The following is a 25,110-nucleotide window of genomic DNA, read 5'->3' as shown; positions in this document are numbered from 1 at the left end:
TCAGAATATGTTGCTATGGAAAAAGTTACGAGTTCTAATTAAAAATGCAGAGGTCACAAGTTTCCCAGAACCAGCGGGGCATAGATCCTAACAAAAAAGAATCACAACATAAAAAATCCAGAGATATGTCAATCTGCAACTTTCCAGACCTGAAGGGAGAACAGCAAGTGTTCAGAAAAACCACGAGGCTGCGATTTTGGTCAAGCTCCCGCGTTCATTCAGATGCTGTACATCTCCCTCCCACTGGCACAAGTTGCTTCTGGAATTCATGCAGAACGCTGATATTTGAAATGTCATCCTAATAAAATTTAAATGGGGGAGAGATAGAAATTAGAGCAGCCTGATCATCCTGTCAAATCAAACATCAACATTGAAATAATCTCCATGTAATGGTGTTGAGTGTTTTGTCAACTACACGTGTCCATCATGTCCTTTGAAAGTCTCATTGATTTCAATACCTCTTCAGTTGTTTAACTGTTTAGTTTCCCCTTTTATATATTTTCTTTTAAACAATTATTGTGCCTTTTCACTTATTTTGCTCCAGTTCAGCCGCACTCCAAGAACTGAGGTGTAGAGTTTTGTATCTGGGTAGGAACAACCCCAGGTTCCAGTATAAATTGGGGAATGACCCAACAGGGTAGGGGAAAGGGACCTGGGGGTCCTGGGGACAGTAGGGTGACCATGAGCCAGCACTGGTCCCTTGTGGCCAGGAAGCCAATGGTACCTGGGGTGGGTTAGAAGGGGGTGGTCAGTAGGTCAGAGAGGTTCTCCTGCCCCTCTGCTCTGCCCTGGGGAGACCACACCTGGAATCTTGTGTCCAGCTGTGGCCCCTCAGTTCCAGCAGGACAGGGAACTGCTGGAGAGAGTCCAGCGCAGCCACCAAGATGCTGCAGGGAGTGGAGCATCTCCCGTGTGAGGAAAGGCTGAGGGAGCTGGGGCTCTGGAGCTGGACAAGAGGACACTGAGGGGGGACTCATTCATGTTTACAGATACATAAAGGGTGAGTGTCAGGAGGATGGAGCCAGGCTCTTCTGGTGACAACCAACGGTAGGACAAGGGGTAATGGGTTCAAACTGGAACACAAAAGGTTCCACTTAAATGTGAGAAGAAACTTCTTCCCAGTGAGGGTGTCAGAGCCTGGCCCAGGCTGCCCAGGGGGGTTGTGGAGTCTCCTTCTGTGCAGACATTCCAACCCGCCTGGACACCTTCCTGTGTAACCTCATCTGGGTGTTCCTGCTCCATGGGGGGATTGCACTGGATGAGCTTTCCAGGTCCCTTCAACCCCTGACACTCTGGGGTTCTGTGAACTGTGGGTACAAGCCCAGGCTCCAGCTCCAGGTGCTCGTTATGCACATGTGCAGCTGCTTCTTATCAGCCTGAGGGTCACATGGCCCAGAGAGAATCGTTCTCCTGATGGAAGGACAATCAGAAATGTTTCTTGTAGGTAAGCAGACCATTAGTTTTATGTATGTTTTGATAGATCATATGTGAACTTTTGCTTAAGTTTTAAGTTATCTCCTAGATGTCTTACAAAAAGTAGAGCAGGAGACTCATGAGGTAGACTTACCATTCCAGTTTAATGCATGTATGCATACAGGATTATTTTTTTCCCAGTTCCTACGAGAATTCTATACTTGTTTTATTGCCAGTGTTATATATAGCTCACTATCATGACTGTGGCCTCAGGCCACGTCCCTTAAACTGATGAGAGAGACAGTCAAGTGAAATACCAGAACACGAAACTGCCTTTGTTGTGAGCATTGCCCTTTTTTCATAACTACGGAAACAGGCAGGAGGATTATGTATTTCAAAGCCTACATGCATGGTTTTAGTCTAATAGAAAATGCTGTAATTGATAAAGCAACAATAGATATCTGCCCCTTCCCCTCTTTAGGTTTTAAACTACCATGTCTAATTAGGATGAGGGCTGGATGCCTTCAGAAGGGCTTACAAATGCTGATCTATAGTTTTATGAATGTAGAAAATGTCATTCTTCTGTATTTAATGAGTCCTGTTTATATTTTTGAAGTCTATGAAGTGAGCTAATTACCATGACAAATTCTCCGCAGCTGCCTTGAAACTGCTTTACCGGCTCTTTCCTTTTACCATTCTTTGGTTTTTAACAAGGCAAGAAGTTTTCAGATAGTTACAGAATGTGTTCAGGATCCACAATTCACGTCTTTCTATTGAACTGAACCAGCGGCAGAACTTCACTTCCTTGCTTTAATTCTAAGCCACACTAGATGAGACAGAGTGAATTCAGATGGTGGTTTAGAGGGCAACCGTGTCTTGAGAAGGTACAAACTTTACCCATTTCTATATTTATCATTTACTTTATACTTTTAAATAACTATATGGATTAAGCTCACCATTTAAAAATCCTTCTGTATAATATTAGAGACTGAAAAGTTTCTATGTGCAGATAGTACAGCTGTTTTCTGTCATAAAGCAAAAAACCCCAACATAGTACAGTGAGTTTACATAAACATGGTATTTCTGTTTTCCCATGTTAATTGGGGAGGTGTTTTTATTGCTGTCTGAATAGATTCTTTTCAAAACCCAAGCAATATCCTCGGGAAGAGCAGCGCCCGAAGGGAAGCCTGGAGATCATCCTTCCTCGAGTGGCGTTTCCTGACAGACTTCTCAGCTCTGACGATTTCTAAAAGGCAAGAAGCCAGAGCGAAAGTGTTGCAGAGAGCCCGGAGTAACAGGATGGGCTCTGGAAACTGATTCTGGACTAAAAATTCTGATTCAGAGTGTTGCTAAGTGCAAACAAAAATATTTTTCTGTTAGTTGCCAAACAAGCAGAATTGATTCTGAGTTTCTTTTCGCTATTTGGAACTCTAAAAAGGGGGAGAGGGGAGGATCCTGTCTGGCCTGGCAGGGTCTGGTTCCCTTACCAGGCTTGTTGTAACCCCCAGAATAGGGTGTAAAACCAGCATCAAACCAGCAGTCTCACAATTAGAACCCATTTAATACAAGTGCAATGTAGGTGCTAAGCAAGGCATTGTGTCTTCTAAACCACACTAGGATATATACCGAAGTTAACTAAGCAACTTTATAATCTATTTTATAAGAAGATTTTCACCGCGAAGTTGGGCCAAAGATATTTCTCATGTGCGCTGATAATTTCGCTTAACGACGACAAATTATGTGGAAATGTTTTTATGTGATTATAGGATGAAAAAATCTGTGAAGTCATTAAAAGAACCATCCATTTCAGAACGATCCATATAAGGCGCATAGAATCTCCCACGCTGACATGGACTAGGCAGCAAACCAGCACTTGAACAGAGGCCCCTCAGCGCAGGGGAGCAGCTGCCTGTCCTGCCCCCCGAGCTATCGCTGTTTCATGAGCCTTTTTACACCTCTGTCCTGTGTTTGTACATTCTAAGGGCTGTCCCGATGTCTGTTAGCAGGTTTTTGAAGGCCCTAACGCTGAGGAATACCATGCTGCTATTTTCACTTAACCTGCATATATGAACAAAGTGATATTTAAGCTGTATGCTTGGAAAACATTACTGAACGGCTTGAGTCGCCTCTTCTGGCTGCACCTGGAAGGAGCATGCACAGCAGGATGTGTCCCACAGAGGGACATCAGTTCCAGGTCGGGGCCTTTTGAATGGGTATAGATGGCAAGGACACGCTCTTTTAGTATCAAAGCTTCTTGGATTTTATTTTTGACCTTGCTAACAACTAGAATACTTGGGTATCAATTGCGGCCAGTAAGTCTCACGCTCCTCTGGAGAGGAAGGACTCTGGAACGTGGGTTTAGTTGAAACGCGTTTGTAAAACAGTGGTGCTTTTACCCCAATGCCGTGCTGGTTTTGGCTTGGAAAACAAGTTTAGTGGGAGACAGTTGGTCTTCCTGCTGGAATGTGCGTCTGCAAGGTCGATAATCAGATGAGGTGGCGGGTGAATTATGGCAAAGATGTGGTAAGAAGATTCTGTGGGCTCGGGGAAGCTGGCTGAGCAGCGGCTCTCAGTGCAGGCAGTAGGGACATGTCCCTGACTTTGTCCCTCGATGGGCTGGAGCTGATGGGAGCAGGAGTTTGGATTGATTTCGGTGCTGTGACATTGTGCTGGTTTCAACGCGAGGGCTGGAAATAAAATCTGGGAACTTCTCATAATGCAAGTACGGATCCTAGAAGAATCCGTCTTAGTTAAACATGTTGATACTAAATAAGTCTTTGCCAGCCTTAAAAGATGAAAGTGTGCTTGTGCGGAACTGTAACCAAACCCCGTTTGTTGGTTATAAACTACGAGTCAGTTCACTAATGTCAGACTATAGATTAGATACGACTTGCCAAAAATAACTGTCAAAGGAGGTCAGCATTGTGCATACGAGACAAGTTTTTCCAGAGGCTGCGTTAATGTTATAGTGGTATTTTCTGTTGGTTGTGCAAGTTAACAGACTGTAAGCTCACTGCTATTTAGGTCAAATTAAGTGTCTTTTTTCTACACTCTTAACTACTATGGTGCCTGAGCTGTGGCTGTTAGGACAACGACACACACTTTAACAGACGGCACTTGCTGGATCAGTGGCCCATGCTCAGATGAGTTGATTGGAAAAAGCAATTTAGCCTTGTATTTGCTGTCTGCCGAAGCTGACCCCCGAAAAACCTTCCAGTTCGTTTAATCAATAATTTGGGATTAACCAGCATATCTCATCTCTCACTTCAGCTTCTCACTCCACTTTTCGTCTCCAAAACACGCTATAACAACACATCAGCTTGAAACAGCAGAATTCAGATTATTTCCTCAAAGGGCTCACAAATATAAATCTTTAATTTCCTATTGTACTTTCACGCTGTTGTCTAAAGCATTTAGTAAATTACAAAATGTATTAAGCAGTACTTTGTCAGCAAAACACTGAGAGACAAAAGATCACTTCCAAATCTGTCAGCATTAGATTATTTTAATGAAAGTCAGGAATAATAGCAAGCTGTATTTTTTTTCCTAGACGTTAACTCTGTTCTCCTATTAATACATATGACTTCCTTTACAGGGATTTTATATAATTCGGACCAAATAAATTAATACACATGACAAATGACTATTGGAAATGTATTTTTAAGGGTAGCTCACTGTGGTCTTTTAAGGAGTGGCCGTAGTGGAATTAAGGGATATTTGGGTTTCATTTAGAGGTCGCTATCTTGAGTTCCTTTTCACAAGCTCCAGGTAACTTGGTCTGACCTGATTCCTGGCGGGAGCCTGGAGACCTGGAGGTCCTTTCCAACCTGGATTTTCCAATGATCCTAAGAGCAAACACAAATAAGGTGCCATTCTGTGAATGTGATTAGTTCAAATTTACAGCAGCGACACTGTAGCGATTTTTCTACACAATACAAGGTCTTAGTCATGTTTCTAACTCGCAATAATTGAACTGGCCTGAAGGGATTAATTAATTAAATTTGGAGTTGAAATTCCAGTGACCTTTTATTCACCGGCCGCAGATCGTGAGCCAATGTTGGAAATGAATCTTGGCCACGGTCGGTGCGGGCGCCTCGAGACACGTTTAGTGCGGCCAGCGAGCCGCACCGGGCACGTGATGCTTGGCCCACTTTCCTCCAGCATTCAAACCGTCTGTTTCCCCCTCATGCCGATGGATGTAACTTAGTGATTTTAGGCACAAACTGGACGATGAAACACCCACATGTTCCCACTTAAGATACTTCTTATCCTGCTCGCTTTGCTTCACGCTCGCTGAATCCTACATGAATTTATAAAGTGTATTTGGGTTTGCCATGCTAGAACCACCTTTCGTGATCATTTCTAGATACAACTCTGAAATTATTCAGAATTGGAAGAACGACTTGTCGATAAACAGCTCGCGTTTTCCATTGAAAGCTGCGACAATCTGGGGGGTTGGTCTCACAGGACAGATGGATTTTTTGGGGTGGATTCTGTCATTTGAGGGCCGTGTCACAGCTGGTTTTGAGCAGAGGTTGTTGACTTAAAACTAGGACTTGTGCGGCTGGAAGAGCTGATCTGTACCGCGCTCCCAGATGACACCAGAGCCTTGCGTGGTAAAATCCTCAGTGCAGAGCAGAGAAGTGAAGCTGTCACTGCTGACCTTTAGGAACTGAAAGCTGGCTGTGAGTGACGCGCCTCGCTCAGCCCCAGAGCGGGGTTCTTACAACAGACACTTGAATGCAGTCAGTGATATCTGGATGCGTCACAAGTGTGTATTTACCCTTGAACTGCTGGGAGAATAGCTACTTTAGATTGGCAGAGCAAAGACAGCTGTGAATAGACTGTGTGCAGGCAATTTACTGCGGAGAATCATTTAGAAAAGTGCTCTTGCGCTGCTATTCACTGGGATTGGCATGCCTGTGAAATGGCATATTATCTTCCCGATTCCTTTTTCTCCTTGTCATGAATGAGACACTCTCCATATTTCTCTCAATGAAGTCTTTGTTTTTGCCTTCAACATTCAGCACAAACTCTCCGGCGATCGGAATGAAAAATGCTCTAAGACAGATTTTTCTTTGCAGACTGGCAGTTTAGGAATATTGCTTAGCGAAGATGAGTATTTGGATAAATCCACAGGGCCTGATGCGTGTGTCCCACCAATAACGCTTTTGGGAATATTATTCTGATGCTGTGTGCTAGACTTGGGCACTTTTCCGTTTTCTTTTGGATATTTGGTATTTCTTGGTATTTTAATGTGTCACACTGATGTCCAGTTTGGGATTGCACATTCAAGAGGGACCCATAGGGAAGTGTTTTTAGCCGCTAAACTCTGTCCTTGGTAGTTTGGAGACTCAACAGAGGAAACACATACTTGCTTAAATGATTTATCGTATGAGGATTTCTATCAATGCGTCCCCAAAAGCATTTTCTAATACTAAGATAAATAACATGGGGGACTGTACTGATGTGCTGAGATGTTGAATTTGCTGTGAATATGGGCTGCATAGATAATAAAGACAGACAATGATAAGAGTCTTTCTTTTTATAAACTCTCTGCTGCACTACGGATTCAGTCTGCGGGGAAAAAAAGTGCCTTTTGATGGTAAATAATTGAAATGGAAATACTGCCTGAAATTCACTTATCAAGTCGCTAAAGCATGGTTACTGGAGAAAAAGATAATGGCTATCATGTCTTTTAGAAAATGAGGGAACTACTTTTAGCAGAGTCCAGAGACCCATTTTCCACGTGCATGAAAAGCAGGCAGGAGGATGAGCGTGGCTGGAAACACGGGACGCAGCAGAGACACCTTCAGCACAGAGAGCGGGTGCCGGGAGCGGGAAACAACGAGAACACAAACAGGCGGCAGGTCGGTGTTCTGGCAGTTTTAGAAGCGGTTGACTAGAAATGTGTGTTCAGTGCAGTTGGTTGAATGGCTGAAATGCAGGAGAAACATCTTGAAAGAAGACAGGACAACGGGAGCTTTTCACCTGTGGAAACTTCTCTTATCTCTGTAATCTCTCTTCTTTCCATAGTATCTTTAGCCTAAATGTAGAATGAATAATTTCTCCCAAATCTTACCGCTGTACAGATGTTACTGCAGCTGGCACCGTCTCTGCCAAAAAAAGCCTGTAAATACGCACAAGGAACGTAACCAGTTAGGTTTAACTTCCAGTGACAGTTGTTCAACACTACATGTTTCAGTTTTGTTCCCCTACCTGCCCCCTCAGCTGGAATTCAGGGTTCTCCAAAGAACAGTTGTGTTTTCACCCACCATCCCAGGCACGTATGGATAATTTAATAGGGATCACCATACAACAAAAACCTTCCTTGAGTTGTTGGGTCTAAGAGAAAGGAGGTTATATATGGCATTATTTTTCTGTTCCCTAATGGGACCTGTTGTCTGACTTGCTACAGCCGTGGTTTTCTAATTGTTGGAAGTAATTTGCCCAGATTAATGCTCTCTGTTCAATTCATTTAATGTGACTTAATTTCATAACACTACAGGCTTTATCAGTAGGCAGAATAACCCCTGAAAAACCCCAGGAGGCAAAAATGCCTGTCGAGTTTCGCTGTTGAGGCTGGATGCTGCTGCTTTGTGAAAAATGGAGTAATTGTTTGGAGGGAAAGAACCATCAGAAAATTATTGGGTCTATCAGAATTCTTTGTCTTCATCAGACGTGTTATTCGGTCAGAACTTGGCTTTGATTTTTATGTTTATCACAATGCCTTTTTTTGTGTCCGTGGTAATACGGGAGTGCTGTGACACTTCCCTAACCCTGTACTATATTATACAGTTAGTTAACCATAAAAAAACCCTCACCTAATTCTTTTATCAGATTGAATTTAGAATACTACCCAGTGCCAAGACGCACAGAAAACCACGGATAATTTCTGTTTCAACTCCATGTCAAAAGTGTCAGTTTATGTAAGATCATAAAATCTGTTAAGGTGGTTTTGTGTTTTGTGGGAGTTTTGAGGTTTGATTTATTTTTTTTCCATGAGGAGAATTACTTTCTAGCCCTCGGATGTCCACCATCTGTTAAAAAATCTATTTCATTTTCTGCTCAGTTTGTGTCTTATTTTATTATTTAAGGTGTTTCTTTGCACAAAGTTGAGATTTTTATTGCACAAGTTTTGTCACAAAACTTGCAGCGACAGGAACCCCGTGAGACCGGGACACGGGGATATTTACAGCGCGAGCGGAGGACTCAGCGGTGGGTGCAGCGTGACGTTCACCTCCCAGGGTCTCATTTCTTCCTCCCCAAACCTCATGTGAGCTGCAGGAGCCCAAGGGCCACCTGTAACGAGAAACAAGAACAGGGTGTTAGATTGCCACCTTATAGTGTCTTCAGGATAAAGGCTGAAGTAACTTTTGATGCTTGGCTTCTATGTGGCGTATGTATTTTCAAGCTATATCTTAAATTTAATTAGCAGAGATGTCCATCTAGCACTTGTCCTGCACAGCATTAGCACTGATATCTGTTAAAAGAAAGAAAGAAAGTCTCTCTGTGTAGGAGATGCCACACAAGACAACAGTGGAGATCTGATTTGAGACACCTGTTTTAGAATTACAGTCGCAGCATCAGTGTTTTTAGGGTTTTAGGAGATGAGCACCTAGACAACTGAGCCAGACCCCCCGCCCCGTGTCAGCGGGGGCAGCGGGCGCAGCCCGACACACGGGAGGCTCCGTCTGAACACGAGGAGATGCTTCGTTGCCGGGAGGTGCCAGAGCCTGGCCCGGGCTGCCCGGAGCGGGTCCCCGGCGCCGCTCACCCCCGCCGGGCCGTGTCCGATCTCCGGCTTCTCCTCAGGCCGCTCTGCGGTTCCCGCGCAGGCTCTGTGGCGCCCCCGCGCGCTCGCCCGTTGGCGCCGCCCCCTCGCGCTCTTCTGCTGCGGACCGGCCCCTCGCGCACGCGGCGTGCCGCCTGATAGGCCCGCTCCCCGCCACGTGATGCTCACGCGACCCGCGGGCCTCGCTGCAGCGCGGACTCCCGTGCGACTCGCTCTGGGGAGCGCAGCGCCGCGGGCCGTGCGGGGAACTGCCCCGGTGCTTCGCCAGCAGGTAACGCCCGTGCCCGCCGCCCTGCGCCGCTGCTCGGTGACCGGCGGCGCAGCCGCTTGTTCGCTGCTGTTGTTTGTGCGGGCATTCGGCGGGTCTGTGCTGCGCCCTGCTGGCGCAGGTCAGTCGCTGCCGCGTTGCGCATGTGCGGGATGGCCGGTGGGGCGGGGCCGCGGGGAGGGCGGGGCCGCGGGGAGGGCGGGGCCGCGGGGAGGGCGGGGCCGCGGGGAGGGCGGGGCCGCGGGGAGGGCGGGGCCGCGGGGAGGGCGGGGCCGCGGGGAGGGCGGGGCCGCGGGGAGGGCGGGGCCGCGGGGAGGGCGGGGCCGCGGGGAGGGCGGGGCCGCGGGGAGGGCGGGGCCGCGGGGAGGCTGCGGTTGGCGCGTTGTCCTGCGCTGCCGCTGCTTCCAGGGCGCCCTTTTGCTCCCCCTTTCAATGGATGTTCATTCCGTTTGTGCTGCATCTTTAGAGGAAGCGCACTAATAGTCCAGGTGTGTGCGGTGTGAGGAGCGGCGTGCGGCGCTGCCGGCGGTGCCGCAGGCTCAGCGCCGCCCTGCAGGGTGTTATCACAAGGCTTTGCTTCGCTTTGACGCAGTTTTCTCTCCATTGCAGGTGGCTCCTGTGTGACAAACTCAATCCCCTGGACACAGACGGCACAGTGGACGAGTTAAACATGATGGAGGGACGAAAAACCATCATCGCCATGAGCACCGTAACCGAACCAGGGTCCTTTATGCGTCTCCCACTTTACATTGTCATTGGCCTTTTCATTTTTTAATTGACATTGATTGTCCCATCGCATTGAAAAGACAAATGATAGCTGGGAGTTCCCATCATTCCCCTCCCTGGGTGCAGTGTTTCAGGTTATGTTTCCCTCTTTACATTTAGGAAAGCTCGGGGTATTTTGGGACCCTTCCCCTCTGCTGCGCACACGTGCAGAGCTTTAAATACAAAAAGAGCAAGTTACCAGCTTGTGTCTGTATGTCTAGAAAATTATTTAGTTGTTTCACATTTAAATTCTGATTTCTGTACCTATGTTGTTCCAGTAACGTTTCATACCGTGGTTTAGGACAGTCCTGAGTCTAAGCAAAGATAGATAAGTTCTTTTTAAGCAGCAAAACTAATGTAGGGGGTGTCTAATGAGCTGGGGCAGTTTGGGGCACTGAGGTTAATCTGGGTGGGAGGGAGATCCATCTTTCGTGTTGGTTTATGCACATTTGCTGTACGGCTTCTCTTCCTTTTTCTCCATCTCTGACATTTTCCTCTGGCTCCCTTTGGGTTAAACCCAATAATTAATAATAACAAATAGTGGTGAGTAATCACGGCCATTTCTACCTGCTCTGCTTTCTTAAAGCACCACTTGCACCTTGGCACATGGAACCCTGTTTTAAGGAAGATTCCTGTGAGATGGGGCACAGGATTTTGTAAAAACAATAATGCTCATACCTATGGAAGGATTTAGACCCGTTGTCGCCATTCTTGACGTCTCCACTTGTGTTGCTGGGTATGTTCTATGCACGCAGTGTCATTCATTTGGAGGAACACAGCACAGCCGCCGTTCCAGGTGAGCGGCTCAGCTGGCACCTGTGTGTATGTTTAACATCTCGGTGCTTTGGTGTTTTTTAAATGACATTTTTAGAATTTGAGCTGGTTCACGTCCGGCTGTTGCTGTCAGTCTGTGCAGAGCACAGGGAGCTCTGGTTAGTGCAGAAAGGGAGTTTATTTGCTTTCTAGAATGATTTATATCGGAGGGTATAAGAGAGGTAAAAAGAAAATATATGTTTATAAAGAAAAAAAATTGCTCATTTTAACTCCCATAATCTATTTTCTCTTTGAGAAATAAATGTATTTTAAAAGTCTCTCCTTGCTAGTGTTGTCTTGTGGTCCAGAACGTCACTGACGTGATGGTGCTTGAGCAGACTGAGACTCCACCACCGCGTCCCCCAGCAAGACAAAGAGAATGTCCTCCTCCTTTCCAAATTCATGGTAAACTGAGGCCCCCCAGCCTGTGTCTCTGAGAAGACGACAAAAGGCACATGCAAAAGTAAAGGAAAAGTCCAAAGGCCTGAGAAAAACAAGTCCAGGTTAGGAAAATGATTTCTTGAGACACTGTTTGGAGTTTTATTGGCAACAAGGCTCTGCCTTTCACATGCTCGGCCCCGCTGCCCTTTCCCACCCTCCGTGTCCCCCAGCGTCGTCCCCACGGCCCGCGGGAGAACCAGAGCGGTCCCTTGGCACAGCACGGAAAACGTCCCGTTAAAACATTCACGATTGGTTTGATTTAAAAGCGGAGGGTGGCAACGCCAGTGAGGACACGTCCCCATGGGGATTGTCCCTCCCCGGAGTCACCGGCCGCACAGGGACACGATCCAGCCGACGAGCCCCAATACCCTGTTTGAACACAGCTCCGCTGGGAGCTCCATCTCCTTTAAACACCCAAATCCTCTGTGTGCAGGAAGCCTGAGACAGGTATTTCTAACACAGCTCTTCTGGCACATCCAGCACCGCCAAAACACCTTGGAGCAGAAATACCGGCGGCTCCAAAATGTCCCCAAAACCTCGGGAGGGGCCCAAAGCCCAACGCCACCGTCCCCAGGCGGGCATAGAGGGGATGGGAGAACAAGGGGTGCACGTTATAAATATAAAATCATTATCTGCTACAAACAGAAAAACATATATTGTACATCTCTGACCCATATACACAAGAACACAATATACACAGAACGCCTCGGAGGAGCGAGGGCTTTGCAAGGGGGGGTTTTTGGGAGGTGCTGCTCCCCCGCCCCGTGCTAGGGGCTGTACCGGCAGCACATCAGTCCCCAAAAGTCCCGTCAAGCTTACACGCATCGTTCAAGCCGCGCGTGGATGGAGTGAGTGCAGCCCCACGCCCGTCCCGCTGCCGGGGAGAGGGAGGCCAAGAGCACGGGGAGAGAGGGCAGGCGAGGGGCTCTCTCGCGAACCCACAAAGTGCTTGGGGTCTCAAGCCCCTCGGAACAAATCTGGGCCCCGAGAGAAGCTTCTGCCGCCCCTGGGGGAAGGATTTTGCGGCCGGGTGGGGCTCTGATAAGGCATTTTCACCTGCGAGGTGGAGCGAACGGCAGCAGAAGGAGCAGAGGGGACAGCGCGGGTGGTGGCAGCCAAGCCAAGGTGGTCCCAGCCGGACAAGCCCGGGGCGGAGAGGAGAGGAGGGCAGCATCCTGGGCTCAGTTTGTTTGTAAAGCTGCCCCCCGTGTCCCCCCAGCCCCTTCCAGCCTCTCTCCCCGGCACGGCCTGAAATACTGAGGGCGGTTGGAGCGGCACATCCAGGCGCAGGGAGCGGCAGACAGGCACGCGTTCGGAGTTAAGACAAGAGTCGACATGAGCTTTGTACAGCAAGGAGCAGCGCCCGGCCGGAGCGTCCGAGGATTCGGGACGACAAAAATGCCACAGTGATCAGATCGGGCCAGGAGGAGGGAACGCGGGGGAGAGGAGGGAGTCGAGTCCTGGCACCTATCGGCGGTAATGATTGGGGGCATCCGCAAACATGTACTTGAGTCTGTAGGCTTCAGCGAGCAGGAGGCCGATCTCTTCGTTCCCCCAGTGTATCGTGGGCAGGTTTTGTAACAACATGAGAAGGCCCTGGAAAAGGGGAAGGGGCTGAGTTTGGGGCGGTCGAAGGCAGAGCGCGGATCTGGAGCAGGCGCGGGGCCGGCGGCAGCAGCGCTCGGTCGCTTGGGCTCGGCGCACTCGCGGGTCTGGAGGGCTCAGAGACAGCACCAAGATGTGCTTGTGTCTAGATCCAAGCAAGTGAGGCACCTCAGATGCCCCAAACTCCTCGAGATAACAGTCCAGGAGTGTTACAGCTGGACACCATAAGCAAAGACGGAGGGACTTACCGTGATCAGACCTCAAGCTTTGATCTGCTGTTTGAACCCTCCACCAGCCCCGCTCTCTGTCCTGAGCACTGAGCCTCACAAGTTACTTTAAGGCAAAGATCCTTTAAGACGACACTTGGCTGTGTCCACGTTGGCCTCACAACCGGAGCAATTCCCTCCCCTCTACCCCCAGGGAATCACCCCCAAGGACTTACTTGGAAATCTTCCTCATCAAGGATCTCCTTCCGCCACTTGATCAAAAAGGCGGCGCAGACGTACAGGTGGAAATGGGAGAATCCTTCTGGCTCCGACTGCAAGTAGCAAAACTCCAGATCAGCTCCTGCAGCTCCACTGGAGCTCCCCAGAAACCCATGTGGCTATAAACGTCCCATGGAATTGTTCCCACAGTGACCAGTAAAGCAGGGAAGGCAGCGGGAGCCCCTGTACCTGGTAGGTGTCCCAGAGGCGGATGGTGCAGCGAAGCGGCAGCTCCCTCATCAGCAGATTGTTCATCCAGCGAAAGGCGAACTGCAGGTATTCGACCTCGTACTTCCTAAAGTGATTATGTACCTGCTCTGAAACAGCACATTCCACTTACACACCTGGGACCGTGGTGCCCCAGCTCCCGCACACGGCACCGTCCCCAACACTCCGGCTTTCATGCGTTTTCTGGCTACCTGGCTAGAAAAACCCCATCCCCAGGGGGTTTCTGGCTGACCCTCCCCTGTCCCGCTCCCGTACGTTCGGTGACAAGCGTCTGCCCCTTGCAGGGGCAAGGGGGCTCCAAGGAGCCTCCCACTGTTGTGACAGCTCCAACCTGCTCAGACCCCCCTGTCCCCTACCATCAATCCTGCTGACCAGCTCCTCCAGGGCTTTGACTTTCTTCTGGATGCCGGGCTGTGCGAAGGTGTAGTTGTCCTGCAGGGAGAGGCCGCGAGTCAGAAGGGGCAGCTCTGACAGCCAGAAATGACCCGAACCAGCTCCCCAGCTCCACAGGGAGCGGAGATCACCACGTGCCAAGGAGATGTGGCTCCTGAGCACCAGGATCATCTGCCCGCTGTGAAGTCCCCAGTTGGGGCACCAGCTGCACAGAAACACCCTCTTGTTTCCTCGGGGTTTTACCCACAGATTCAGCTCGGTGGAGCAGTGGAATCTCCTAATGCTGGGTGTGCAGAGCACACATCCTGACGCAGAGAAGACGACGATGCTGCCACCCCAGTGAGGGGACAGACACCCCGGCCCCAGCGCACCTGTATCCCGTCCAGCAGCTTGCTCATGCACCAGAAGCTGTCGGCTTCGATGCTCCGTAAAACATCCTGCGACAGGTTCGTCACGTCGAAGTTCTCCACGTCCTCTTCTGCAAAACAGAGAGAGAAGAGTGTTGACAGGGGACAGACTGCGGGGTTTATCCACCTGAGGCAGCAGCACCTCCGGGGATCAATCCTGACCACACCAGTTATTCCTTCATAACATCCTCAGAACAGGCAGATCAGGAGTGGTTTACAAAGCCTTAGCTAGATACTGGAAGGCTTCCCCTGACTTCAACAAGCTTTGGATGAGATCTTAAAAAATATATGTTCATCAGGATCTCTCTGTCACTAATACAGTCTTATAAATTCCTTTTTCCTTCTCTTCACAGTGAGAACTAAGAGCCTTTGGGCACAGGGATTACAGCGTCCCAGTGACAACGTCAACTCCAGAACGCAGCTAGAGCTGCACAAAGAACAAAAATGCTATGGGTGGGAATGACTTGATCTCTGGCTAAAACCAACTGGCTGACAAGAAAGCCAAAAGCAGCAGGGAGAAGTCAATTTGCTTTCTGAAACTCTCAGCTTGAGAAGCACACCTGTACCGGCAGCACGGGACGGGAATCTTTATGTAAATGGCTTATTTTACATTCTCAGCAGGGTCTCTTTATACTTCACTCGCTCCTCCTAGAACCAGAACCAGCTCTAAGCCCAGGCTTTGAGAGCAAGACCCTCCCCCAGCTCTGTGTATCAGGGCTTTGCCTAAACTCCCTCAGCAGTGCCCACAAGGCCCCATTCTCCTCCCAGCTGTAAGAATGTTAAGGAGTTTCAAATGCAAATCCAGCCTCAGCACTTCAGCTTCCCTGGAGCTCAGCAAGGTGACGAAACTGAAGTCAATTCAGCCAAGCAAAGCTACAGTAAGAGGACAAGACGCATCTCCAGCTGCAGGAAGAGCAACACATCATCCCCTCTGGCCAGGGCAGCTTTCCTGGTGCCAGCACTTCCCACCATTCCCAGCCCCGCTGGCCAGAGGCAGCACCGTGCGCGCTTCAAGCAGCAAACGTCTCTTACCAACATACTCCGAGAGGAACACGACAAAGAAGGGAGTGACCAGGTCGTTGATTCCCTGCACGTAGCCGCTGGCTGGGTGTCGGATGGCCCAGATAAACAGGATTCTTTCAAAGATCTGGGGAAAAAGGAGGGAAAGCAGGTACCTGCATTAGCCGTGCACAAAGGAAAGGCAGAAGAGCATAACCGCTAAGCTCAGGGAGCAGATCATGCGCTGACAGGCTTTTCTGCAGCAATACGGTAAGATAAGACACATCCAAGCCCTCTCCCCCTTACCTCCTGCACGAGCGGCTGCTGGAAGAGGGGGATGAGTGGGTTGGTCCGTGGAATGTCGATGTGGATCTGGAAGAGAGGGTGGGTCACACACACCAGCCGTGCTTTCTGGGGACACAATAACTCATCACAGGCTAGCAGGGGGGAACCCACCCCCCAGCGTCCTCCCAGGCGAGAGCTGCACATGGCAACAAGTACAGTGAGGGCTACAGACAGCAGCTGCGCCGAGAAAACCATCCACGCTTTTATCTCCAGTCTCTTCTGCTCAGCTGTGGGAGCTGGGAAAGAGCTGGGGTCTGAAATCCAGTTATTAGATCAATTCAGGTAAGGCTTAAACTAATACCAGTAAGAAAATGGACAGAAACATGGTGCTCTGTCCCCAAGGAGAAGACTCCTAATAACTACAGCATGACCCCAAGTGCATGGACAAGCAGCAGCAAGAGAGAGGAAAGGGAGATACCAAGGCAGAAGGTCAGGGAATGGGCAGAGCGCTCGTACCTGTCGGTAGGTGTCTTGATGGTGCTCCTCGTTCCGGGAATCGTAATACTGCTGGATGAAGCCGAAATATTCCTCCCGCTTGCGCTGCAAAGTCAGCTTTCGCCGTTCCATGTTTGCGGGGAGATAACCCTGTGGTAGGAAAATCCATGTCAGGGCAGAGTCTCCTCCCTCACCGCAAACCCCCAAAATCCCACCAGGCAGCCGAGCACCCAGAAGCGTCAGGCACAGAGACTCAGGGGCTGGAGAAAGAGCTTTCATGGGTTTGGGCTTTCCCAGCCCCCAAGTCCTTTACTGATCTGGGCGTAATCCAACATCACGGGATTCAGTTTCCCAAAACAGAGCAAATCAGATATTCCCAGCACCAGCGTGGGCTTTGTGCTCAAAGAGGATGTAGCGATGACACCCCCTTGACCCCGAAAAACACCTGGAAGATGTACCAGGGAGGTTCAGGTTGGACATGAGGAGAAGGTTCTTCACCCAGAGGTGCTGGACACTGAACAGGCTCCCCAGGGAGGTGTCACAGCCCCAACCTGACAGTGTTCAAGAAGAGACTGGACAACGTCCTCAGACACACGGGGTGACCTGTGGGGTGTCCTGTGCAGGGACAGGAGCTGGACTCCATGATCCTGGTGGGTCACTCCCAACTCAGGACACATCCTATGATTCTGTGTCCCTGGTCTGGCAAATTCCCCCCAGAGTTCTGCATCACAACTCCAGGTACTCACTGAGAGGAGACGCCACGTCACGGGCCGGACCTCTCTGGGCACACCGGGCCAGCTGCATTTCCTCAGCTCATCTGCAAACGGACAGTGGTGGCAATGGATTAGATCCTACGCACGTCCAGGCACCACCACACCTAGAAGGAGAGGAAAGCCCAGTCTGCTCCTGCAGGCCCTGCAGACACTGAGCCTCCAGGAAGGCTCCACATCAACAGCGACCGGGGATGAGGGTCTGCAGCAAGCGGAGCAGAGATGAGGACGAGAGGAAACGGCCTCAAGTTGCACCAGGGGAGGTTGAGGTTGGATTTAGGAACAATTTCTTCCCCAAAGGGCTGTGGGGCATTGGAACAGGCTGCCCAGGGCAGTGCTGGAGTCACCATCCCTGGAGGGTTGAACAGACGGACATGAGGTTCTCAGGACATGGGGCAGTGCCAGGGGTGGGGGAACAGTTGGACTCAATCTTGAGGGGCTTTTCCAACCAGAATGATTCTGTGATTCTCTGGTTCCAGCTCAGCCTGGGCACAGGACTGGCGGCTGCAGGGGCTCTGGTGTGTCAGAACCTCAGTTCTCATGCAGAGCCCAAGACCCCCCTGGTGATCACACTCATCATTTGCGAGATGAAGAAAGACCAGGAACAGATGGGCAGCTGGTTGAGGACACAACCACCTGTCACCAGAGCAATCTGTACAACTATCCCACTGCAGGCAGTCATTTTTTCCACCCCGTAGCAGACCCGATTATGACCTGAAGCAGGCAGCAGCCCCTCTGCCGCCTTCCCCTTCCCCCCGCAGGCACCCCCGTCTGCCACACTCACCCAGGTCCGTGTTGTGGCTGGAAAGGAGCTGCCGAAACTTCTCCAGGCGGGTTTTCTCCCTCACCGTCATGGGGGGAGCACCCGAAGCATTTTGGTCAGAGATTCGGGCGACGAGCGGAATGATGGGCCGAAAGGGAAGGGACTGCTGCTTCTGGAGGGGGGTGCGCACACAGGCCTCCTCTGCAAGGGGCAGATGCTGCAGTGAGGTGGGGAAGGAGGCGGCACCTCTCCAACCCCACCTCACCCCTCAGAGACCTCCCGCTGCACATTTCACCCCTTTCTTCCCCAGCAAACAGAGCATCACTGTCCCAGCCGGATGGATCAGCGGGCTCGCAGGCATCTGTTTGGCTCCTCCATCACTTCCCCCTCGTTATTCCTCCCCTTTCTTCCTCCTGCATCCAGACGTGCGGCTGCCAGTGGATCAGAATTCCTTTTCCACAGGGGAAGCCGCGGGCAGAGGACACAGGAGATGAGGCACAAGCAGCTTTGGGAATCCCAGAAGAACCGACTTTCAATCTGCTCTGCTCGCTGCTGATCTAAGTAGCGATCAAGCTAATTGCCAGCGCAGAGAGAGGAGGTGACGGGCTGCCAGTGCCACCCGCGGGCAGCAAGGACCTGCTGGGTGACTTCCAGAGCACAGAGCGAGCAGGGGCTGAGGCTGCACAAGCTGCACCAACCTGGGGCCGCCAGGACCCATCCAGACCTTTCCTAAGAGCAGCACCCTGCGCCACAAAGGAAGCAGAAGTTGAGCGATCCTGAGCAAGAATCTAACAGATCTCCAAAAATCCCTTTTCACCCAGAACACGGGATCCTCTGGGACAGATGTGCCTGTGTGCAGTATATTGAGCAGCAGAGGACACTGAAGCATTAAGGCCAGGCCTCCAAAAATGGCTCCTTGGGGTACAGGATACTAAAAGGAGGCAAAAACCTGTAGAGCTTGCGGGCTGTGCTGCAGCCTCTCGCTCACAACACGCAAGTCGCAGCAAGCGGCTGAGTTGAACGGTCAACCAAGAGAGCAGCGGAGCAGGAGGCTGCTCCCAAAGACGGCTCTTACCAGACGTCCTGGAGAGCTGGGCCTCGCTGCTGGACTTGATGACCTTGCAGTTGGTGGGCACGTCGCTGAGCGCGGCCTGGGCCCGCTCAGGCTTTGCACGCAGCTTGCTGTGGTTCTCCAGAACCTGGGCCGCCGTGGCCTTGGCCACTTTAGAGTTCAGAGTTTGCAAAGAGGAAGATGAGGAAGAGAAATCCTCATCTTCATCGTCACCGATGTCCCAGGCGTCACTGGTGTTGCGGGCAAACTCGTGAAAGCTGGAGGCCTTCTTGCTTTTCATAGGCAGCGCGTTGGCCTTGGAGCGGTCCTTGATGAAACTGGGAGCCAAAGAGAAACAGTATCAGAGCTGTGCTGTCACACAAATTCATTCCCTTTCTTTCCCTACATCTTCACTCCAATCAGCCAGTCCCTTTTTCCCATTTCCCCACTTCTCCTCTCAAACCCAAGGAAGGTTTTAAGTCCCTCTGGGCTGCTGGGAGGCAAAGCCCGCGCCGGAGCGATGGCACAGAGGCCACAGCGCCAGCGCGATGGCACAGAGGCCACAGCGCCAGCAGGGAGCTGGTGAGCTGCCCGGCTTCCCAGCTCAAAACTGCCAAGGGGAGAAACCTATAATTCCTCCAGCTTCGCCTCCCCACACTCTACAGAAAACATAAAACCCCCAAAAAGTCCTGCGACCTGCGGAGATGCATGTCAGAGTTACACAGAGCCTGGCTGCGCTCCCGATCCAGCTGCAACAGCTCCCACACCCGCCTGCTGCTTTTCTCAGGCACAGGAAGAACCTTTGCATTTAACCTTAAGCTACATGAGTCAAAGTCCATCCCCTGAAGCGTCACAGAAACCAGGGAACCTTCACCACTACACAGCATGATAGGGACAAGGAGGCACTTCAGATCAGCTCTGCCTTTTCCTGCTGAGAAGGGGCTGCGGTTCTGCAGCTGCCGAGCAGCTTCACCTCCCCTTCCCTTAATTCCTTCGTCTCCAGAGGGGAGCAGAGGGCTCAGATTAAAACTGCTAAAATATATGCCTGTCTCCTGGCTCGTATGATAAGGATTTCTGGCCATAAAGAGCACCGGCAGATAAGCTTTCCCTGCAAGCTTTCGCAGAGCTGAACCCAGCACTGCACCCCACTGCTGTCCTGCTCTGCTAGAATGTCACCAGAGATGCTGGAGACCTCCACGTACCGCAGGACTGAGCCAAAAACCTGCAAAGCCTTGTGGTGTGCATCTCCAGGAGAGAAACACTTACTTTTTGGTGAGCCGGGGATCCAGCGGAGGGTGTTGTGCTCCGTAGACAGGTTGAATGCTGTAGGAAGGGGGAAAAAAAGGAAAAAGACAATGTGAAAAAGCCACAGAGCACCCACAAATAATCTTCTCAGCCTAGACTGGGGTCACGCTTCTTGCCTGCTGTTGGAACTGAATACAGACCAAAAGCTACTTCAATAACTTTCTGTCTTCAAAGCCTTAGATCCAAAGTGCCACATTCAGCTGAAGATTTGTTCTTTGCAGCAGCAAAAAGAAGCCTTGTCTGAACTCTCCAGCCTGAGCTGGGATTTGGGATCTGCTCTTTTCTGTGCCACCAACTCCCTCCGAGCGACCGCGTGTCTCAGTCCCCTGGCCTTACACACTGAGGTTCATTCTCTTTTCCATCGAGGGGATTCCCAGGTTGGGGAATTCACGTTTCCGAGCCCTGCAGGACAGGGAGGGCTCCAACCAGCGGCACTGGGGCTCCCCCACACACCTGAGGGTTTGAACCCCACGTTGGCTCTCAGGCTCGTAGCCAGCGCTACAGCCAAGCAGCCTCTGGTACCGTACACGGTTTGACTCGGGTCCAAATCCCGGCTTAATCAACTGCTTCCTATTCGGCCTGAATTGAGTCACCACGTCCCAGTCTCTGTGCAGGGGAGCCTGAGGGCTGCAGGCACTACCACGTGTGGAACATCACCTCAGAGAGGAGCTACTAGACAAGTGTTCATCACAAGTTTTACAAGCTCTGGACACGAGACAGGGATCCTGAGTTATTACCTCAATGTAGGTAACTATTCACAGCCACCTCGCCCTGAAAAAGCATCTCCGGAAAACAAAGTCCTCCCCATCCCCTGGTACACAGCGTGGCCCTGCGTCCCACGGCGGGGACAAGGGCCCATTCAGAGCTGGCGCACAAGGGACAGGCTTCTCTTGGGTCAAAAGAGCTGGCCGGGTTTCCAGGAGCTGCAGATGGTGCCCGGCAGTAAAACAAGCAGAGCCCAGCCAGGTAGGAGGGGTTCAGCAGCTGGAAAACACACTGGGAACCAGCTGATGCTGGCGAGGAGGCAGCAACAGGCCCAGCTGGCAGGGGAGAGGCACAGAGATCCAGGGCAGAGGCTGGAAACAACCACAGCACAGAGAGATCCCGGTCGTGAAGCCCAGCGAGGGGTGGGAGCGCTGAAAAGCCTCCCTGCGTTTACCCCAGGAAAGAGTTTGCTGACTAATGAGCATCGAGGAGTCGGGACAGCTATTGAGCAGAGGCACCCCTGTGGGTGGGCACAGCGAGGAGATGATCAGGAGTAAGGAAAACAAGCTCTCCAGATCAGTGCTCCTTCCCAGTGACTCACGGCAGAAGGACCGAGCTCGCGGCATCTCGTGACAGCAGCCGCCACGCTGGGATCCACGTGCGGTGACAGCTTTGATTCACGGGCAACGGCCTCGGCTCCACAAGCCAAAGGAACGATGTGCATTAGAGATAAAGGAGGGGATGTGGCAGCCAGCGCGGGGTGAGGAAACCCTTTCCTGGGGCTCTGAAGCAACAGGCTGATGCTTTCGCTGGCTAATGGTTGATACACCAGCAGAGGGTCCCGCTTCCCAAGCAGCTCCTTCCAAAGAATCTGAACCCAAACGCGGCACACTGAGCTGATCTGATTGCACAGCCCGTCGCCCCATGTCCCCACACAAGTGGCTGAAGATGAGAGTCTGGTTTCCAGCAGGCTCCAAAGACGCTGAGCTCCAACTGCTGTGGTTCTCCCCATGTTTGCCCCATCTCTGCCGACTCTCTGCTCCATCCACCCGTGCAGAGGCTGGACAGGAGTGCAAATGCTCCAAAGTATGCAACAGGTGACTTCTTGCCACTTTGGACACAGAACATATTTACTACCAGTAGATTCTCTTTCTTTCCCTTCAAAAACAACATTTAAATACCCATCCTGGCGCTTGGCTGCCCATCTCTCTAAACAACAGGAAATAATCAACCCATCACGCAGGATTACACTAGACCAACCTGCCTGCGCTTCCCCAGGAAAATTACTGGGGTGAGAATTCATGATGCAAAAAACACAGGGCAGTATTGGAAACACGAAACAGCATTTACTAGTTCTCCAGCCCTAAATCTACAGGGGAAAAAACACCAACTGAAAGCTGATACAACTAAGCAACCAAATGCACAAAGTCTCATAGAAAAGGAAGCTCACACAGTCTCCAAATCCTCACAAAGCCTCCCCCTGCCAGCTTGTCAGGGCAAAGAAAGGAGAGAGCCAAGAATCTGTACGGGAAGATCTCAGACAAAAAAGAAGGAGGGGAGCTTCGTGTCCAGAGACCATGGACGCAGCATGTCCCACCTCCACCTTTCATGGTCGTGTTGCCCAAGACCTGTCGGTAACCGTCCCTGGAAAGGACGGGCACGCAGGGTATTTGGAGGCGGTAACAAACCTCCTGGAGAGCAGGATATTTGCCAAGCAGGCAGTCAGGAGCAGGGAAGAACTTTGCCAAAAACTTGACGTTAGAGTGCATTGTCTAGACAAGACCGGCTGCCTCCCAGACCGGTTCACCTGGTTTGAGCTTTCCAAGCCGGAGCTGGAAGTCACTCACTGCAGAAAACAGATGCTGAGACCACCAGCTGTGACCTCTGGTAAGGGACGGGATTGATCAGGACACAAAATGACCCAGGGAGAGCACAGAGGAGGAATGCGCAGAGCTCGTGGCATTTCCCTTTGCTTGCCACAGACATGGATTGTCCCACCAACCTAAGGGAACCAGTGCAGCAACAAAGAAACGTGAAAACACATTAGAAAGAGAGATTTAACTGGTGCAGCAGGATTTAAAGTCAACTGTGTATTTCAAACCATGTCCACGCACCAGAAGGAGAAGGGCAGGGTTCAGATAAGGCAAAGGGGTGCAAAGGAGAGGAGCACAAGATGGGAACAGCACCGGTGAAAGCCTCCCCAGAGAGGCAGGTGCCCTCTCTCCATACCAGCGTTGCTGCCAAGGCCTCATAAGGAGCATGTCCATCATCACCACCATCCCCTCCTTCCTAAACCAGACACTTCACTTGTTTCTGCCACCCCTGGGTTAGAGGAACTGAAGCAGGGGAGGTGCACAGAGATCCCCACAGCCCCTCGTGTCAAGCAGAGCTGGACCAGCAGTGACACCTGCCCAGGAGATGGTCACAGGGGGACACATGTGCTGGCAGGGGCACTTTTTTGGGATAGAATTCCTGTCACCCAAGATGTCATCTCTAAGGGCCTTGGGAAGGGATAAGATCTGTTCAGCATCTGTGGAAGGGAGGACAATACAGCCCTGGCTCTGAGGCCACCCTGGGGGGGTCTCCAAAGCCCTCACCCCTCGCTGGGGTGGAGGATGCACACAGGGGTCCCCACTGCCTCCAAATGACCTGTCCTGCCCTAGAGATGAGGGGGCCGTCCTAGCACTGTCCTTGTCCCTTATATAGGGAGGTTCTTCCAGTAAAACTCCCCCGCCCCATAGCCAGGGAGCGCTCCTCGCATCCCCCCTATTGCAGAGGGTGCCCCAGGGCCCCCAAACAGCTTCCCCATCCCACAGCCAGGGTGGATAATCCTGATATCCCCCTCGTTTTGCAGGGGGGTGCCCCAGGACCCCAGCCCCACAGCCAGGGTGGGTGATCTTGATATCCCCCCCGCTTTGCAGGGGGGTACCCCAGGACCTCAGCCTCACAGCCAGGGTGGGTAATGTTGATATCCCTCCCGCTTTGCAGGGGGGTACCCCAGGGCCTCAGCCTCACAGCCAAGGCGGGTAATGTTGATATCCCCCCCGCTTTGCAGGGGGGTACCCCAGGACCTCAGCCTCACAGCCAGGGTGGGTAATGTTGATATCCCCCCCGCTTTGCAGGGGGGTACCCCAGGGCCTCAGCCCCACAGCCAGGGTGGGTAATGTTGATATCCCCCCCGCTTTGCAGGGGGGTACCCCAGGGTCTCAGCCTCACAGCCAGGGCAGGTGCCCCTGTCAGCCCCTTCCTCCCCAACAACCCCCAGCTGAGGAGGCCACGGCCCTGGCGCCCCCACTGCAGGGGACACCCCAGCCCGCCCAGCCACCCCCCCTGCCCCACAGCCCCTGCCACCCCCTCAGCACAGGGGGGAAAACGGTCCCCGCGGCCACCTCAGCGCCCATTCCCCGCGAGGTGGCGAGGGCAGCCGGTACCGGCCGGGCCCGCACTCACCTGCCCGGCAGCTTGGCGCTCCGCTTCCAGAACTGGCGACCGCTTTCGGCCGCCATGGCGGAGGGGAGGAGCGGGCCCGGCCGGCCAGCCAGCGAGCGAGCGAGCCCACCGGCCGGCCGGCCCCGCGGCGCAGCGGCGGAGCGCGGAGGAAGGCGGCGACCCCCCGCAGGCCGCCTCACCGCCGCCCGCCCGCTGCCCCCGGCGGCGCCATCTTGGGTGCGGGCGGGGAGAGCGCCGCCATTGGTCGCTTCGGGAAAGGCGTTAAGGATCGGCCAATCGCGAGGGGCAGGAGGGAGTGACGTAACGCGAAGGGGCGGGTTCAGCAGGGCTGAGGGCGGGGCTGTGCGAGGCGGGAGAGACCAACTGATGGGGGGGAGAGGGGACACACCATTCCGCCTCGGTGGAGAGGAGGATGGAGGGAACCACTATCAGGCAGAGAGAGATCAGAAAGCGACGCTGAGACGGCGATACCTACAGAAATCTTGCGGAGGGGAAGGCGGGACGGGTTAAATATCGCCCTGGTGAAGGGGAGAGACCATTCACGCTGCGGGGGGGTGGGGGAGAAGACACGCCCAGCCAGCACCTGGGGCGAAACCATCGGGAGAGGGCGGGGGGAAGCGGGTTAAACCGCCACGGGGCCGCGAGGGCGAGCCGTTGGCCGGAACCATTCGCGG

The 25,110-nt window shown here is 52.1% G+C and overlaps 1 protein-coding gene and 1 long non-coding RNA gene across 2 annotated transcripts; both read right to left on the bottom strand.

Annotated features, from left to right (window-relative positions):
* Positions 1 to 8,468: 8,468 nt before the first annotated feature.
* On the bottom strand, positions 8,469 to 9,217 carry LOC308048818. Its single transcript, XR_013923187.1, has 2 exons — positions 9,032 to 9,217; positions 8,469 to 8,715 (listed from the first exon to the last, which is right to left on the bottom strand). It is a non-coding gene; the product is annotated as an uncharacterized lncRNA (long non-coding RNA).
* Positions 9,218 to 11,482: 2,265 nt separating this feature from the next.
* Positions 11,483 to 24,657, bottom strand: TBC1D22B (TBC1 domain family member 22B). Its single transcript, XM_080358470.1, has 13 exons — positions 24,437 to 24,657; positions 20,243 to 20,299; positions 19,001 to 19,314; positions 17,947 to 18,126; positions 17,139 to 17,209; positions 16,414 to 16,542; positions 15,919 to 15,984; positions 15,646 to 15,760; positions 14,578 to 14,684; positions 14,170 to 14,245; positions 13,775 to 13,902; positions 13,543 to 13,638; positions 11,483 to 13,091 (listed from the first exon to the last, which is right to left on the bottom strand). The coding sequence occupies exons 1-13, from the start codon at positions 24,490 to 24,492 to the stop codon at positions 12,963 to 12,965; spliced, it is 1,524 nt and encodes a 507-aa protein (XP_080214596.1). The 5' UTR covers positions 24,493 to 24,657; the 3' UTR covers positions 11,483 to 12,962.
* Between the last annotated feature and the right edge of the window lie 453 nt (positions 24,658 to 25,110).

This window comes from Nesoenas mayeri, assembly GCF_963082525.1.
Source record: "Nesoenas mayeri genome assembly, chromosome: 23".
Lineage (NCBI taxonomy): Eukaryota > Metazoa > Chordata > Aves > Columbiformes > Columbidae > Nesoenas > Nesoenas mayeri.
The sequence above is the reverse complement of the archived record's forward strand: the minus strand, read 5'-3'. Positions and strand labels throughout refer to the sequence as shown.